We start from the raw sequence: 17,203 nt of genomic DNA on the forward strand, positions 1-17,203 counted from the left end.
GACAACCTGTCGACTGGAGGCAGCGATGGGTGCGGAGAGTGTGAAGGTAGCGGCGGGTGTGACAGTCGGCTGTGCTGTCCGCATCACCCCAGGCTCGGCACTCCACTCAATCCCAGAAATATTCTCTCAACTCCAGAAACAATCTATGTAAATTCACAATTAGTTTCTTAACCCCCACACCTGCCCCCTCTGCGCGTTGAAACAGTATCTTCTCTCCAAATGAACGGACCCAATCTCTCATGAAACCAAGCATTCTCTCACTAAACCAGTGGTTTTCAAACTTTTTTCCCCACTTTTCGTCTGGCAGGTGAGGTTTCAGCTTTGGGGATGTGAGCGCCTTCGCTTTTCGGGGACTTGTACTGTGTGACGAACTCTTGACTCTGAACCCAATTTTGGCCAGTTTGGGGAATCCCCTTTGGAACCAGGCCGCTGACTACACGCCCTCCGCCACGCCCGCACACTCTCTCCCACCGGCAGGTCCGAAGGAGCTGGGCCGGCGCGGGAGAGGTGGCGGACTTTACACGCGAGTGGAGGCTCCTATCTGAACCTTGGGCTTTGAGCTGGCTGATATTCATTGCGCGTTCATGAACAAAACAATGCCACTAACCCCAGTCAAATAAACCTTGTTATTGACTCAGATGATAAACTTGCCTCTAATTAACAGAAAAACACTCAGCGGTGTCCGTGGAGGGATCGTGATTCAGGTGTTTGGATATGTTGTCTGGTTTACGAAGTGTTCCCAATACTGTGTTTGCCCACAGTACAAGCCACGCCGAGGAAGTTCGGCGTCATTCTCGCCGATCTGATACATGATTTTTTAAAAATCTGCTGTCCAACACAAAATGCTGGAGAAACTCAGCAGTGTCCTTTATGTAGTAAAGGTAAAGACACATCAGCAACGTTTCGGGCTTGAGCCCTTCATCAAGGTGGATGAGCAAACTGTTTGACCTGCTGAGTTTCTCTAGCGTTGTGGTGTCAATTCGAGTTTTGAGTTTTACTACATTTATGCGCTGAGTATTTCCGCCCGCTTTAGATTTCCAACATCTGCATTTTAGTCTTTGCTCTCATAAACTTTGCAGTGCTTGTTTTTGACCACTGTGTATCAAAGGAATCCTGGTTAACAGCTCAGTTTCTCCCCTCTTTACATTTTTCACCCCCAACTAAATTCATTGAAAAGCATTTAGACAGCCGCTTCTCCGGGACGGGTCAATAATATGAAGCCACTCACCGACGTTGTGTTTTGGAATTTTTTTTTATATATCAATGAGACTTTGCATTACAGTGTTTAAAAACAAGAATCTTTAAAAGTCCTACTATGTCCCGGAGCCACATCGAGTGGAAAGCTTTGGCGAGACGGTGCAACAGACTGGGGTACCGACTCGCGGTAACAAAACATGCGATTAAAAACTAGTTCTGAAGAAAATATATTACAAAATGGTTTTTTTTGTTGTTGTTCGCTGTTAGTTTCATGTACAGGTCGAATTGTAAGAATGACTGGTAAATAGATTTCACATGCAATAGATGCCAATTGCAAAAGTCTTCCTTTGCCTCCCGCTACATCTCCTCTTTCGCAATCGAATCCTTTCTAATCCGTGTGATTTTTGTCATGCAATATTTAAGTATTACCCGATTCTACATGCAGCATAACCGTGCCATGCTCGTCAGGGCCATTCGACGCCCATCTGGAAATTCCAACACTTTCCCCAGAAAAATGCGATGTTAATCGCAACCTTGTTCCCTCGTTGTTTCAACCCACCGATCCGCGCCTTTAACCGCATCCCTTCGCCGCCCTCGGTCCCCCTCCCTGCCTCGGGAGAGGTGGTCAGCGGTCGACGCGCAATCAGCACCGACTCACTGATCTTTTTTTTAAATGGTGAAGCGGGCTGTTACTAGTACAAGCCAACTATCACAGCCTCGACGTCTTTGGAGGGTCTTCGGTCCTTCACCAGGAAGTTGATCATGCTCTCCGATTTAATCATTAAATTACAGCCCAGAAAGAAAATACCGAATATGACAGTCAAGGAGAGAACGCAGAGGACAGCGATTTGAACCACTCTCATGATGAAGAGTTTTTGTTCTTCTTGATTGAGGCTGAGGGAGCCATCTGAACTCACCGTGGTCTGGTTACAGCATCCAAGAACCGTGGCCAGACCGTGTCCCTTGGCGGAGAAAAAGCCCCCTTCGACCACGGACTGATTGAAAAAAGTAGAATTCATTTCTTTGTTCGCAGGGCAAGTCTCTGAAGGCGGCCGAGAAGAAAGAGGGGAAGGGGGAAGTTCAGGGTGCTCGTTGGGAGTTCTTCATGGAAAGTGTTCCTGGCTGAACGAGCCGATGCGTCCTGGGTCCGTGAGCGGTCGGCTTCCTCGGTGCGCCCTGCTCGCTTCTGCATTCAGGATCTGCCCGTCAGCCGAAAGCCAAGCACGCTTTATAAAGGAACCCGGAGCCAACCACCGCCACTTGGAAGGGAGGAGAGAACCTGACGGCGAGACCCGCCGCCGACGGAGGCACAAAATGAAAACTTCCCCCGATTTCTCGGAAGCCTCTGGCGGTGTGATTTCAGCCTTTGTTCCTCCGACGGCCCGCAGCTCTCGGGAACAGCCTCGGCCGTGTCGCTGTCCTGCGCTTCACGGCTCACCCCCACTCCGCGCCCGACCCACCTCCCCGACAGCGCGCACACACCCAGCGGCCAAGGAAGCCACGCCTGACCCCGTCGACCAACCCACCGACGTTTCGGTTTCGGAAGCATCCAGAGGGCCAGGCAGCATCCGAGGGGAGGAATCGATCAGTCAACGTTTCAGGTCGGAGACCCCCCCCCCCCGCCGAAACGATGGCTCTGTCTGACTTCTTTGTTTTAGCTCAGGGCGGCAGCTTTCTCCCACTCGGAGAGTGGCCGGAATCTCCAGGCTGTGATCCCACTGAGCTCCCGGGGCTGTCCGGGGAATGGTTACCCCGCCCCCCTTACCCCAGCTCCGCGCGGAGCTCACTCGCCCACCCACCCTTTGTTGGCCCGAGGCCAGCGAGCCGTCACCCACCCACAGGAGCCGGTGCTGGGAGCTCGGCCGTGAACTCAGCGCACGCCTAGGTTCTTCCACGAGGTGTGTGTGGTGAGATGGAATTCCACCACTGGGTTACCAGGGGTCATCCCGGTGTCCTTGTCTATAAAGCAGTCCAGAGCTCCAGTCTAGCCTTCCAGGTTCGTCTTGCAGAGAGACAAGACCTCTTCCTGTACATATTAGTTTATTAAAGCTTTTGTCTTCTACTCGCACTGCTGGTCAGTACAGTGTGTGTGGCAAAGTCCGCTGGTTCCAGCTCTTCCCGCAATATCACCTCTAAATGGGCAGCAGGGTCAGGCCATTCCGCCCTTCGAGTCCGTTCTGTGGCTGATCTTGTTACAACCCCAACTAACGTAAGGATGGGTGTTTTCTCCCCGTTTTAGGTAACTCACCCCCTCCCATCTTTGCGAACTCCCGTGCTTACCATTTTCCCCTCTCTCTAACTTCCCCTTCCTTGTGGTCTCTCCCTCTCCCCGTCTCTCCATCTCTTACACCTTCAGTCTCATAACCTCTGGGTCCCTTCCCAAATTCTTCCCCCTCTCCCTCAGATATGTCATTTCACTTAGTTTTAGTTTTTTTAGTCATAGTTTCCAGAAAGGGTCTCAACCCGAAACGTTGATTGACCCCCGGATGCTACCAGCCCTGCTGAGTTCTCCCAGCAGCTCCGAGTTTGGTCAAGGTCTGCAAATGTTCTGTTTCTCAAGCTCCCGTCTATCCTGCGACTTTATAGGATTACAGAAAGCTGCAGAAGACCCCAAACCTCTAGGGGCAGTGTCCGCAACTGATGGGAGGTCGGAGACTGTGGTGGATTGGGCCATGTTTGCCACCGTGCCACCTTCTGCGGCCTCTGAGTTCCTGGGCACCTGAATTTCCAAACCAGGCATAATTGACAACCAAGGGGTGTTACAGTATCTGTACGTAAATAGCAGAGCAGGCCTGTGGGGCTCATTGCCCAGCTACTGGTCCACATGTTGCAATGCCATTGTAACCCTATGACAGCTGTTCGTGCTGTTGCCACAAGGCGCCAGGAACATGAGTTTGATTCTGACCTATGGTGCAGTGACTGTGAAGTTTGGCCTTCTCCCTGCACCCTTGTGGATTTCCTCTCCATCAAAAGACCTATCAGTAGGTTCATTGGTAAGTGGCAATGAGGCAAAGAGAAAGAGGGAGAATAAGAAAATGAGAGAAAGGAAGAGAGGGAGAGAGAGAGGGGAAGAGAAACAGAGATCGAGAGAAAGAAAGTGATAGAGATAGAAAGAGAGGAGAGAGATAGGGAGAGGGAGCAAGAGAGAGAGGGAGTGAGCGAGATAGAGAGGGACAGAGAGAAAGAGCACAGACTGTGTTCAGTGATCACACTGGAGTTTCCTATGCACTGAAGAGTGCAGACACATGTTGGGTGAGTACTGTGCAGAGCACCTGTGTTCAGTCCAGAGAGTGACCCTGGCCAGGATTCCTGGCTGCAACCTCTAGGAATACCTCTCTGATCCTCCACGTTACTTCTCTGTTTGTCAAACCAAACTGTTTCTTGCCTGTTCTAATGTCATCTTCAGCGTGGTGAATATGTATTTGTAGCTCCCTGTAATGGGACTGGGACTGACTGCAGAGTGAAAGAGAAAGGGTTTGGTTCCATAACTTGGATCTTCTGAACCTGGAAGCCTGGGCTCCCATCTCCCGGAGAGCTGAAGGTGCAGCGTTGCAGTGGGTAATGTAGCTACCTCCTTGCTCCAGTAGCTAGATCAGCTGTGTGGAGTTTTCATGTTCTCCGTGGACTCTGATTTCCTCCTCCATCCCGAAGCTGCATCAGTTAGAGGTTTAATGTTGGCTGTAATTTACCCTCCCCCCCCCCCCCACCCCAGTACAGGTAGGTGGGGGGGGGAGGGGTGAATCCAGCTGGGAAAGCGAGTTACAGGAAATGATTGGGGAAATCTGATTGATGGGATTGCTCTGGGTTAGCATAGTCTTGATGGGCCAAACAATCTTCTCCTTTGTCAAATATATGAAAAGATGGGTTTGTGAAGAGGCACACAGGGGGTTGCAGATTCTGGCTTCTGGAGAAAAATACAAACTGCTGAAGGAACTCAGCAGATCGAGTGGCATCAGTGGGGGAGAAAATTAATTGACCACTATTCTTGTCAGAACACTTCGTCAAGACAGTGTAGAGGGGAGATAGGCAGTGTAAAAAAAACCACAAAGGGGAACAGAACCCCTGTAGAACAGAGAAGGAAAACCTCATTTAAGGTTATTATCATCTGTATATTTACAACTATATGAAACAGAATTTCTCCCAATAACAGTTGCACACACATACATCATACACAGCACATAATAATTCCATATATACATAAAGATATAAATATTTTGGAATGATTTACTTTGTTACAGGATACTGTTCATCAATCTCACAGCCTGTGGAAAGAAGCAATTTCCCAGCCTGTCTGTCCTGATTTTGATGTTCCTGTACCTCCTTCCTGATGGTCGTGGATCATAGATACGATGTGATGGATGAAAGGGTCTTCAATAATTCTTTAATTCTTATTGAACATTGACACTTTAAAGAGACTTTGCAGTGAAGTAATAAACTGGAGGCTGCAGATACTGGAATTTGGAGCTGAGAGGTTTGCTGGAGGAACTCAGTGCCTTGAGAGCAGCATCACTGAGAAGTCTTTGTTCCTCTCTGATGGAAATTCTGTGAGTCCCTCTCTCAACTCTCCCTCTCTGGTTTCATTGCACTGGCTGTCTCCCCTCGTTCTTTACTGTGGAGTGAGATCAACAGCAAAGATAAACAGAAGAAATTGGCAAAGGGCTGATTACAGGATTAGAGAGAGTGGGGCATTGTGCGGTTAAAGGGAAAATTGGAGATGGGACTGATAACAGGTTGCTTTGGCAATGGTGGGAAGTTGGGTCCAAGGCTAAATGGAAAGAGACTTCATAGCAAGGGCCCTGGTATTGTAAACCAGGCATCCTGGGTTCAAACCTCACTCAGGCTTGTACGAGTTGGTGAGTTTGGGCAAAACAGGGATGCGGCAGGTCATGTTGCTGCCTCCCAGCTCCAGAGATTGCAGGATTTCTGGGAAAATGAGGTTTGGCTTTTTTTTTAAATTTAGATATACTGCACGATTACAGGCTGTTCTGGCCCATGAACCCATGTCGCCCAATTACACCCAATTGACCTTCAACCCCGATACTTTTTGAAGGATGAGAGGAAACCAGAGAACCGGGAGGAGGTTCATACACCTGTGACCTCTTTTCTGTTAACCTGTGCTGCATCCCCGCCCCTACCTCCCTCCTTTCCTTGTTCCTCCCTTCCCCACCTTTATTTCATTCAGGTGCCTTGCTGCTTTTCCTCATACCTTGACGAAGGGCTTAGGCCCAAAATGTTGGTTTCCCTTTACTTCCGATAGGTGCAGCATAACCTGCTGAGTTTCTCCAGAACCTGTGTATTTCACCCAGCATCTGCAGACTTTCCTGTTTATCCATAATCAAGAAGATCCAGTAATATATTTCCAAGACAAGGTTGAGTGGCATGGTTAGTGTAGTAGGTAACCACAATGTTGTTACAGCATCAGCGACCGGAGTTGGAACCCCGCATGTTTGTACGTTATTCCCATGTCTGCGCGGGTTTCCTCCGGGTGCTCCAGTTTCCTCCCAGTTTTCAAATACAATCAGGTTTTGTAGGTTAATTGACGTATTTTGACAGCATGGGTTTGTGGGCCAGAAGGGCCTGTTACCATGTTGTATGCCTGTATTCAAATTTAAAGCAAGGTGGTGTGTAATTTGGGGAAAACCAGCAGGTGGCAGTGTTCCTACACACCAGCTTTTTGTTCAAAGCCATGGATATGCTTGGGGTCAGCCACAGAGACATAAAGTGGTGAATCTAAATACAACCTACTGGAGGAACTCAGCAGGTCGAGCAGCATCAGCGGAGAAAAAGTATGGTTGACGTTTCAAGCCAAAACTCTTCATCATGACTGAGGATGTGGAGAAGTCAAATTCCTGGGTGTCAACGTCTCTGAAGACTTATCTGGGGCCATCACATTCAAGCAATCATGAAGAAGGCTCACCAGTGGCTATATTTCATTAGGAGTTTGAGGAGATTTGGTATTATCACCAAACACATGCAAATTTCTCCAGATGTGCTGTCAAGAGCATTCTGACGGTTTGCATAACTGTCTGGTGCGGAGGTGCCAATGCACAGGACAGGAAAAGGCTACCATCAAGGACATTAGTCTTCACTCCATTAAAGAGATCAAGAAAGCATCCTCTACCACCCAGCCATGCCCTCTTCTCTCTGCCACCATCAAGAAAGAGGTACAGGAGCCTGAAGACGAGCACCCAACACCACAAGGGCCGCTTCTTCAAATTTCTGAATATACAGTGAACCACAGACACCAGCTCACTTTCCTTTTGCACTAATTCATTTATTTCTACATAGTGATTTACAGAAATGTAATTTATGGCAATTTTTCCACCTGTAATGCACAACAACACATGCTCATGACGATCCTGATTAGATTCTGAGAAGACTATCACAGTATTGCTTTATCACAAGAGGGTTAGCATTAACAAATAGGGAGGTATTGTTACAATTGTTACCTCGCACACTATCCCCGATTTAAGGCAGGACATTCTGGGATTGGAGGAAGTCCTCTGGGATAATTCATGGAATGGAATGTTTATCCTATCACAACAGTTAAGTAAATTCAGTCGACATTTCTCTGAGTTTGGAGGAATGAAGGGGTGGTCTTATCTGAGGAGACCAGACAAGTTGAGATGTTTTCAAGAGCCAAAGAGTCCCAAAGGGCGGCACTGCAGTGGCAGCTCTGCCTCTGGTGCGGACCTGTGGGGAGTGGAGACACAGCACTACTGTGAAGGGTTCTACTGCCAAGTCCTACAGGCCTTAAATTTTAAAATCCTGTGACCATGGCATCTGAGCCCAAGTTGGCGGTGCCTATGTACAGCAGCAGCCTTGAGGTGTTGCACACTCTGGGAGAGGACTGGTGCAGGGAACTGAGGGCAACAGGGAACTGACAGGACAGAAGAGAGGGACCTGGAACTGATGTCCCATGATCATGTCAATTGGTGGGGCAGGATTTTGGGGCCTAAATGGGCTCTTTCCTGCTCCTATTTTCTTGGTCCTTGAGATTTTTTTAGAAGCAATGCTCATTCAGCCGTATTTTCCTTGGCCAACACGATGTTGGTAAAGGGAGAGAAATGTCGAGGCTCTGCAAATTGGCAGCTGCGGCCACATTCCAGCTGACAGCTCAGGAGGGAGCAGCACATTTAGCGCTAACCTCCCGCTAAATCCAGTGCTCCCTGCTTCTCCTCAGTCACGGGAAAGACTGGGGCAAGTTTTCACATTCGCTTACAACGTTCCCACTCCGCATGAGCCCTTAATTACATGGCAGCCACATTATCTACTCCGAGTGCAAGACTTCAACTTGACAACTTGACATTGCTCTGAGTCATGAGGTCATAGGTTCAAAGTAAAACACTAAAGTCTGCAGATACCGAAATTGAAGTAAAAACACAAAGCTGCAGAAACTCAGCAGGTCAAACAGTGTCCTTTATATCACAAAGGTAAAGATACATCACCAACATTCTGGGCTTGAGCCCTTCATCAAGGTGTGGGCAGGCACCTGAACAAAATGGTTATGGGGAGGGGCAGGGAGGAGCATGGTCCCATAGGCAGGAGGTAATAGGTGGATAAGAGAAGGAGGGCACAGCAGCAAATGGGGGGAGGTGGGATGGCTCTATGAATGGAGAAGGAAAGAGTTGGAGAGTTGGAGGAATGGAGACGGAGGAATATGGAAGAGAGATAGAACAGAAGGTAGGGTAGAGAAGTTGATATTGAATCCATCCAGTTGGAGAGTGCCCAGATGGAAAGTTAGGTGTTGTTCCTCCAATTTACGAGTATCCTTGGTTTGACCGTACACGAGCCCATGGACAGACACATCAGCATAAGGGTGAATTGAAATGGTGAAGGTGCTCGGAGAATTGATCTCCCAGTCTATGCCCAGTCTCTCCGATGTAGAGGAGGTCACAACGGGAGCACCGGATGCAGTAGGTGACTCCTGCAGATTCACAAGTGAGGTGTTGCTTCACTTGGAAGTACTGTTTGGGGCCCTGAATGGTGGTGCGGGAGGAGGTGTAGGTGAAGTGTGGCTCTTCTTCCGGCCACGGGGAAGGTGCCGAGAGGGATGAGTGGGCAAGGAAGTCACAGAGGGAGTGGACCCTACAGAAGGTGGAGAGTGGAGGAGACGAGAAGATGTTTCTGGTGATGGGATCACGTTGAAGGTGGCAGAATTTACAGAGGCTGGTGGGTGGAAGGTGAGGACAAGGGGAATCCTTTTTTTGTTGTGTCTGGGGGCGAAAGGGGGGAAGGCAGTTGAGTGCGAAATGGAGGCAATGCAGGTGAGGGCTGAGTTGATGGTGGTGGAGAGTAAGTCACATTTTTGGCAGAAAGAGGGCATTTTGGGTGCTCTGAACTGGAAGGCCTCAAAGTTCCTCCAACTCTTCACCCCCCCCCTCCATTCCTAGTTGTTGGTGTGCCTTCTCTCCCTTATCCACCTGCCTCCTGCCTGTGGGACTGTGCTCTTCCCCCCAACCATTTTGTTCATAGGTTCGAAGCCCACTTCTGATTTTTGACTGGATTATCAGAGTTCACAGTGGGTGTGGCTTGGAAGCAAATCACTTTGCATGGGTATGAGGTGCTCTGTATTCCATATTCAAGCCTGGACTCATCGCCACAAGGAATTTCTCAGTTTTTTTTGCTTTGTTGATGAGGGTGGGAGTGGTTGAGGCATTGAGTGATGGGACTTGTTGCTACCCAGGACAATACAGGTAGAACCATAGAACATTACAGCATGAAACAGGCCCCTCTAGTCTGTGCTGAACCACTTTTTTTCCTAATCCCACTGACCTTCACCCAGCCTATTGCCCTCCATATCTCTCCCATGCATGTTCCTGTTCAAATTCCTCTTAAATGTGAAAATTGAGCCCACATTCATCACTACAACTGCAGCTCATTCCACACCCCACCTCTCCCTGTATGAAGAAGTTCCCCCTAAACATTTCCCCTTTCACCCTTAGCCCATGTCCTTTGAATTGTATCTCACCGACCCTCAATGGAAAAAACCTATCTACGTTTACTCTGTCTATCCGCCTCATAATTTTAAATACCTCTATCAAATCTCCCCTCATTGTTCTACGCTCCAGGAAATAAAGTCCTAACCTGTTTAACCTTTCCTTGTAACTCAGTTCCTGAAGTCCGGGCAATATCCTTCTTTGCACTCTTTCCATCTTATTGATATCTTTTTTGTAGGTGGCCTGAGGGTTACCTGTATTCTGTACCTGGGCTGGATTGGGTCATGACCTTTCATTTTTGGTCATGATTTAGCACCAGTGAGGGAAGGAGAGCAGGCACTCATGAAGAAGGCTCGGCAGCAGCTATCCTTTGTGAGGTGTTTGAGGAGATTCGGTACGTCACCAAAGACTCTCGCAAACTTCTACATGTGTTCCATGGAGAACCTTCAGGCTGGTTGCATCACTGCCTGGCACAGAGGTGCCTACACTCAGGACAGGAATAAACTTAAACTCCAGAGGGTTGTTAACTCGGCCTGTGACATCACGGACACCAGACTTCACTCCATCGAGAACTTCTACATGAGGCAGTGTTTTTAAAAAAAGCAGCCTCTATCCTCAAGGACCCCCACCACCACCCAGGCCCTCTTCACTCTGCTACCATCGGGAAAAAGGTACAGGACCCTAAAGATGAACACTCAACAGCACAAGGACAGCTTCTTCCCCACTGCCATCAGATTCCTGAATGATCAATGAACCAAAGACAAGGCCTTTGTCTCTTTCTTTTGCTTGCACTATTTTTATTTATTTCGTTATATAAATGTTTCCTCTGCGATAATGCTGCTGCAAAAGAGAATTTGTGAAGTTCATCACAATAAATACTGATTCTGAGGTATTGTCAGTCTTCTTCAGAAGGGAAGGACTCTATAATCACGGAGATGTACAACTTGTCATGTGCAGGTGACTGGTTTTAATTTGAAATGTAACAATATCTTTGTTCTCACTTCCAGCTGACTCCACCTCAATGGAAGTCCAATCCTTCCGGATCTCCATCCCACACCAGGGGGGCCCTATCTGTCCTTTTGAGCAGAGCAGAGCTCCACCCAGACCCCCTGAATCGTCTTCCATTAAATCCACTTAAATTTACAGGTGCGACTGTGGGAACTCTCAGGAATACAGGCCAACCCTACCTCTATATGGGAACCATCATCGTTCTGATGACCTGACTTTCCAAATCATTGCTTTTAAGATATCTTCCTGACTCTTTCACCATGGCTTCCTCTCCACCATTGCTGGTAGAGCTCTCAACCACACTTCTCACCTTTACTCTCATACATTCTCCCCACAACCAGAAAATAGATGGGACTCCCTTGTCCTTCCACACAGGAGCTGGAGTAGAACTTTAGGTCCAACATACCCTCTCCACCATTGAACATTTATCATGGCTGACGTCCCTGGGCTTCTCCTCTTCTTCATGCCAATATTCTGGAGCCCATAATAGAATCATAACTTCATACAGCATAGAACAAGCCTTTCTGCCCAATTAATCCATGCTGACCAAGTTGCCATTCTAGGCCAGGCCTCTTCACCTGTTTGGACAATATCCTCCCTTGATATTTCAAGGACATTAACTTCCTCTGTAAAGTGCCCCCAACAATCTAGCCTCTGAACTCTCTCCCTTTCTCTCCTCAAACTCACTGTCCCTCTCTCTGACCCTCCCCCCCTCTCTCTGTCCCTCTCTCTTCCTCTCCCATTCTATCCCTCTCTCTGTCTCTTCCTCTCATTCTCTCTCTCTCTCTCTCTCTCTCTCCCTCCCCTTTCTCTCTGTCCCTGTCTCACCCTCTTTGTTTCTCTCTCTTTCTCTCTGTCCCCCTCTCTCATCGTGACTCACTCACTCTGTCACCCACTCTCTCTCTCTGACCTTACCTCCTTCTCTTACACCTCTTCCTTCCCTTGTCTCTCTTTCTCTCTCCCACTTCCTCAGGATAAGATTCCAAATGTACATCTATTTCAAAGATAGGGTGGAGATCTGTTACTACAAATAGCCTGTGTTGCTGGTGCGCTGAGCTGTGGTGTTATCTGGGCTTTCTGCGTGTTGGACTGAGATAAGCGATAACTCCAGCCCACAGTTCACTGTGAAGTCTAAATAAAAATAGATAATGCTGGAAATACTCAACAGGTCAGTCAGTATCTATGGAGATCGAGACCTTTCAAATGATGAAGAGACACAGGAGATGCTGGATTCTGGAGCAAAAAACACACTGGGAGTAACTCAGCAGGTTGAGCGAGAAAAAGAACGGTCGATGTTTTGGACCAGAGCCTTTTATCCCTTTGTCAGTAACTGAAGATGGAATGAACTTCTCCTGGAGCGAAGGTGATATGAACGGAAAGGGTTCCAGATGCTCTGTTGATTAACTCCACTCCAGTGACAGGCTTGCCGAATGTGATTCACTCAACTGCAGTGAGGAAGGTTGGTTGATTCAGTGATTCCAACCTCTGTTTATATTTTCATTATCCATAGACCATTTCTTCTCTATCCTTTTCAGAGAACAGTTTAGCATTTACTTTTTCTTCACTCACCTGCTCTACTTCTGTCGTTTGCTATTCAGTTCATGACTTTGATACCTTCCTTCCCCTGTCTCCTGGATGTCTCATCTCCCCCTCTCCTCCACCCTTCCCTTTCCTTCTCTTCTCCATCCTTCAAAAGCCTACAGGGGTTGTAGGTTAATTGAGGTATTCGGGTGGCGTGGGCCAGAAGGCCTGTTACTGTGCTGTATGTCTAAATTTGAAAATTAAAAATCCACCTTTGCACACACCCCAACTCTCCGTCAGCTCTTGTCTCCCTTTGTATCCGAAAATGCTTTGGCTTTGACATACCAGTTCTGAGAGATTATTGAAGAACTCTGATACTCTCTACAAATGCTGCCTGATCTGCCAAGCATTTCCAGAATTCTGCCTTTAATTCACACTTCCAAGCAGCAGCCAAAGATTGTTCTTGCATCATTGTAAATGAGCTTCAACCATTTGCATAGAATCAGATTTCAGATTTATTGTCAGAGTACATTCATTGCATCACATATCACCCTGAAATTTTTTCTCCTTTGGGGACGACAGAATGACCACTAATTAATAGTGCAAAAATAAACTGTACACTGCGTAAACATGTAAACAAATAAAGTAGTAAACAGATAACAAATGTAAACAAACTGACTGTGCAATACAGAGAGAACAAAGAAAATCAATAAAGTGCACAAGTAAGAATCCTTAAATGAGTCTCTGATTGAGTTTGTTGTTGAGGATCTGATGATGGAGGGGTAGGTAGCAGCTGTTCCTGAACCTGGTGATGCGAGTCTTGTGGCACCGATACCTCTTTCCTGATTGCAGCAGTGAGAACAGTGCTGGGTGGTGTGGATCTTTGATGATTGCTGCTCTATCCGATGGTAGCGTTCTCTGTAGATGTTCTCATTAGTGGGGAGGATTTTGTCTGTGATGTCCTGGGCTTGAGTCCATTACCTTTTGGAGGGCTTTACACTCAGGGGCATTGGTGTCCCCGTAATAGACCATGATACAGCTATTCAGCACACTTTCCACCACACATCTGTTGAAATTTGCCAGGGTTTCTGGTGTCATACCAAACCTTCTTAAACTCCTGAGGAAGTAGAGGCACTGACGTGGTTTCTTCATGATACTATTAGTGTGTTGGCTCCTGTTTTACATCAGGGAAGCAGTGCCTTTGGCAAGAACCAATAAAGAATGAATGAGGTAAAGGAGCGGCCCAGTGAGTGAGAGGCGTAGTGAAGGAGTGGGACTTCGAGGCTTTGGCTTGAGAGGCTTTGGTGAGCAGAGGCTGAGGAAATGCTCCTGGTGAGATAGGGTTGGTAAGTTTATTTTATTTAATTTAAGAGCAAGTTGTGGAAGCAGGTTGGGGTCGTCCTGTGCTCAATTGCAGGGTGTGGGAGGTCAGGGACAACACAAATATTCCTAATGACTACACCTGCAAAAGGTGCATCCAGTTAGTCCGTGTTAGGGAACTGGAGTTGCAGCTGGATGAACTTCAGATCATAAGGGAGGCAGAGGCAATCATAGGTAGGAGTTACAGGAAGACAGACAGGAGTCAGCTAACTAGGTAACTAAGGAAAGGGAAGTTGGAGAGACAGACAGTACTGTCCCTGCAGTTGTTCCCCCCAATAATAAATATACTGTTGGGTGGGGGGGGGGGGGTGACCTACCAGAGACGTTTCAGTGGTCAGGTCTCTGGCACAGGGGCTGGCTCCTTGGCTCAGAAGGGAAGAGGGGAAAAGAGGAGAGTTCTTCTAACTGGGGACTTGCTGGTTAGAGGAGCAGATAAGAGGTTTGCTGGATGAGATCGAGGCACCTGGTTGGTTTGTTGCCTCCCAAATACCATGATCAGGGATGTCTCTGATTGAGTACACAGCATCCAGGAGGGGGGAGGGCAAGCAGCCAGATGTTGTGGTCGACGTAGGGACCAATGGCGTAGATAGAAGTGGGGATGAGGTCCTGCAGAAAGAATATATGGAATTAGGAACGAAGTTAAAATGCAAAAGTTCAAGGGTGGTAATCTCGGGATTGCTGCCTGTGCCATGTGCTAGAGAGGGTAAGAATAGATGAATGTGTGGCTAAAGAGTTGGGGCAGGGGGCAGGGGTTCAGATTTCTGGATCACTGGGATCTCTTATGGAGAAGGTCTGACCTGCATAAAAGGACGGCTGCACTTGAACTAAAAAGGGATAATATCCTGGCAGGAAGGTTTGCTAGAGCTGTTGAGCTTAAACTCATTTGGCAAGGGGGTGGTAATCACAATGAGACTGCGGAGATTAGGGTAGAAGAACACCTAGGTATGAAGGGAGAGAGGAACAAGAATGTTAAAGTTAGTGGGGTGGTGGTGGTGGTAAAAATAAATGGTAATCAAAGGAGTGAATTGGGGAACATTCTCTCAAGTATATATTTCAATGTAAGGAGCATTGTAAGTAAAGTGGATGAGCTTAGATTGACACATAGAAATATGATATTGTAGCCATCAGTGATTCTTGGTTCCAGGAGGGGCATGATTGGTAGCTAAATGTTCCAGGATACCATTGTTTTAGGTGTGATCGAACAGGGTAGAAAAAACATTACAGCAGAAGGCAGGATAGATTGGAAGGCTCATCCGGTGAGGCCATTTGAGTGGTTGAGGAATGGGAAGGGAATGAAAATACTAATGGGAGTGTATTATAGACCCCCTAATGGACAGAGGGAATTAGAAGAACGTTTGTAAGGAGATAGCATATATATGTAGTAAACATAAGGTGGTGATTGTAGATATTTTAACTTTCCACACATTGACTGGGACACCCATACTGTAAAAGGGCTGGATGGGTTGGAGTTTGTCATATGTGTTCAGGAAAGTTTACTAAATCAATACATAGAAGAACTGACTAGAGAGGGCTGTACTGAATCTCCTATTAGGGAATGAGATAGATCAGGTGACAGAGGTTTGTGTTGGGTGTCACTTTGGGTCTTGTGATCATAATACTATTTGTTTTAGGTTAATAATGGAGAAGGATAAGACTGGGGCTAGGGTTTAGATTCTTAATTGGAATAAGGCAAATTTTGAGGAGTGGATTTAGAGGGTGCGAATTGGGATAATTTATTTTCAGGGATGTTACAGATGAAAGGAGGATATTCAAAGGGGAAATTTTGAGAGTACAGAGTCTGTCCCTGAGTGGCAAGCTATTTTCTAAGTCCCTGAGGGAGGTTAGTGTACAAATAGTGGGGCACTAACAGATATTTAAAATGTCACTAGCCATGGGGGAGGTGCCGGAGGATTGGAGAGTAGCTCATGTTGTTCCACTGTTTGAAAAAAGGCTCCAGAAGTAAACCTGGTAATTATAGGCCTGTGAGTCTGATGTCAGTGGTGGGTAAATTAATGGAGAGTGTTCTTAGAGATGGTATATTCAATTATTTGGAAATACAGGGATTTATTAGGAGTCATCAACTCGGTTTTGGCAGATCATGTTTAACAAATCTTATAGAGTTTTTCAAGGAGGCTACTAAAAAGGTTGACGAAGGGAAGGCTGTGGATGTTGCCTGTATGAATTTTAGTAAGGCCTTTGAGAAGGTTCCGCATGAGAAATTAGTTAGGAAGGTTCAGGCATTAGGTATTAATATTGAAGTAGTGAAATAGATTAAACAGTGGTTGGATGGGAGATGCCAGAGAGTACTGATGGAAAATTGTTTGTCAAATTAGAGGCTGGTGACTAGTGGAGTGCCTCAAGGATCAATACTGGGTCCATTGATGTTTGACATATATATTAATGATCTAGATGTTAGGGTGGTAAATTGGATTAGTATGCATTTGATACAAAGATTGGTGGTGTTGTGGACAGTGAGGAAGGTTATCAAAGCTTGCAGTGGGATCTAGAACAGTTAGAAGAATGGGCTGAAAGATGGAAGATGGAGTTTAATACTGAGAAGTGTGAGGTGCTACATGTAGGTAGGACTGATCAGCAAGGGTCATAAATGTTAAATGGTCGACAATTGAGGAATTCAGTAGAACAAAAGGATTTAAGAATTCTGGTACATAATTCCCTGAAAGTGGAGTCACATGTGGATAAGGTGGTGAAGAAGGCCTTTAGTATGTTGGCCTTTATAAATCAGAATATTGAATACAGGCGATGGGATGTCATGTTGAAATTATATAAGTCATTGGTGATGCCAAATTTGGAATATTGTGTGCAGTTTTGGTTACCAAATTATCAGGAGGATATAAACAGAATTGAGAGAATGCAGAGGAGGTTTACGAGAATGTTGCCAGGATTTCAGGGTATGAATTACAGGGAAGCGTTGAACAGGCTAGGATTTTATTCCATGGAGCATAGAAGATTGAGAGGTGATTTGATAGATGTATTTAAAATTATGAGGGGGGCAGATAGAGTCAATGTGGACAGGCTTTTTCCATTAAGAATGGGGGAGATTCAAACAAGAGGGCATGGATGGAGATTGAAGGGGAAAAGTTTAAGGGAAATGTGAGAGGGAATTTCTTCACTCAGAGGGTGGTGGGAGTGTGGAATGA

The 17,203-nt window shown here is 46.8% G+C and overlaps 2 protein-coding genes across 5 annotated transcripts in view; one reads left to right on the forward strand and one right to left on the reverse strand.

Moving 5' to 3' along the window:
* The window catches only part of LOC138746732 (integrin beta-3-like), a 207,418-nt gene that overhangs the window by 127,364 nt on the left and 62,851 nt on the right, over positions 1-17,203 (forward strand). Inside the window, exon 1 of one of the 4 annotated variants that reach the window (XM_069905072.1) lies at positions 2,661-2,798. The exons of the other annotated variants lie outside the window; for them this stretch is intronic. The gene's annotated coding sequence lies outside the window, so the exon portion shown is untranslated. Of the gene's footprint in view, positions 1-2,660; positions 2,799-17,203 lie in introns of those variants that run through there. 4 annotated transcript variants of the gene reach the window in all.
* On the reverse strand, positions 1,244-2,665 carry LOC138746733 (reprimo-like protein). Its single transcript, XM_069905073.1, has one exon. It carries the CDS (start codon positions 2,214-2,216, stop codon positions 1,890-1,892), a length of 327 nt encoding a protein of 108 aa, XP_069761174.1. The 5' UTR covers positions 2,217-2,665; the 3' UTR covers positions 1,244-1,889.

Source organism: Narcine bancroftii, chromosome 12 (assembly GCF_036971445.1).
Source record: "Narcine bancroftii isolate sNarBan1 chromosome 12, sNarBan1.hap1, whole genome shotgun sequence".
In the NCBI taxonomy this organism is placed as follows: domain Eukaryota; kingdom Metazoa; phylum Chordata; class Chondrichthyes; order Torpediniformes; family Narcinidae; genus Narcine; species Narcine bancroftii.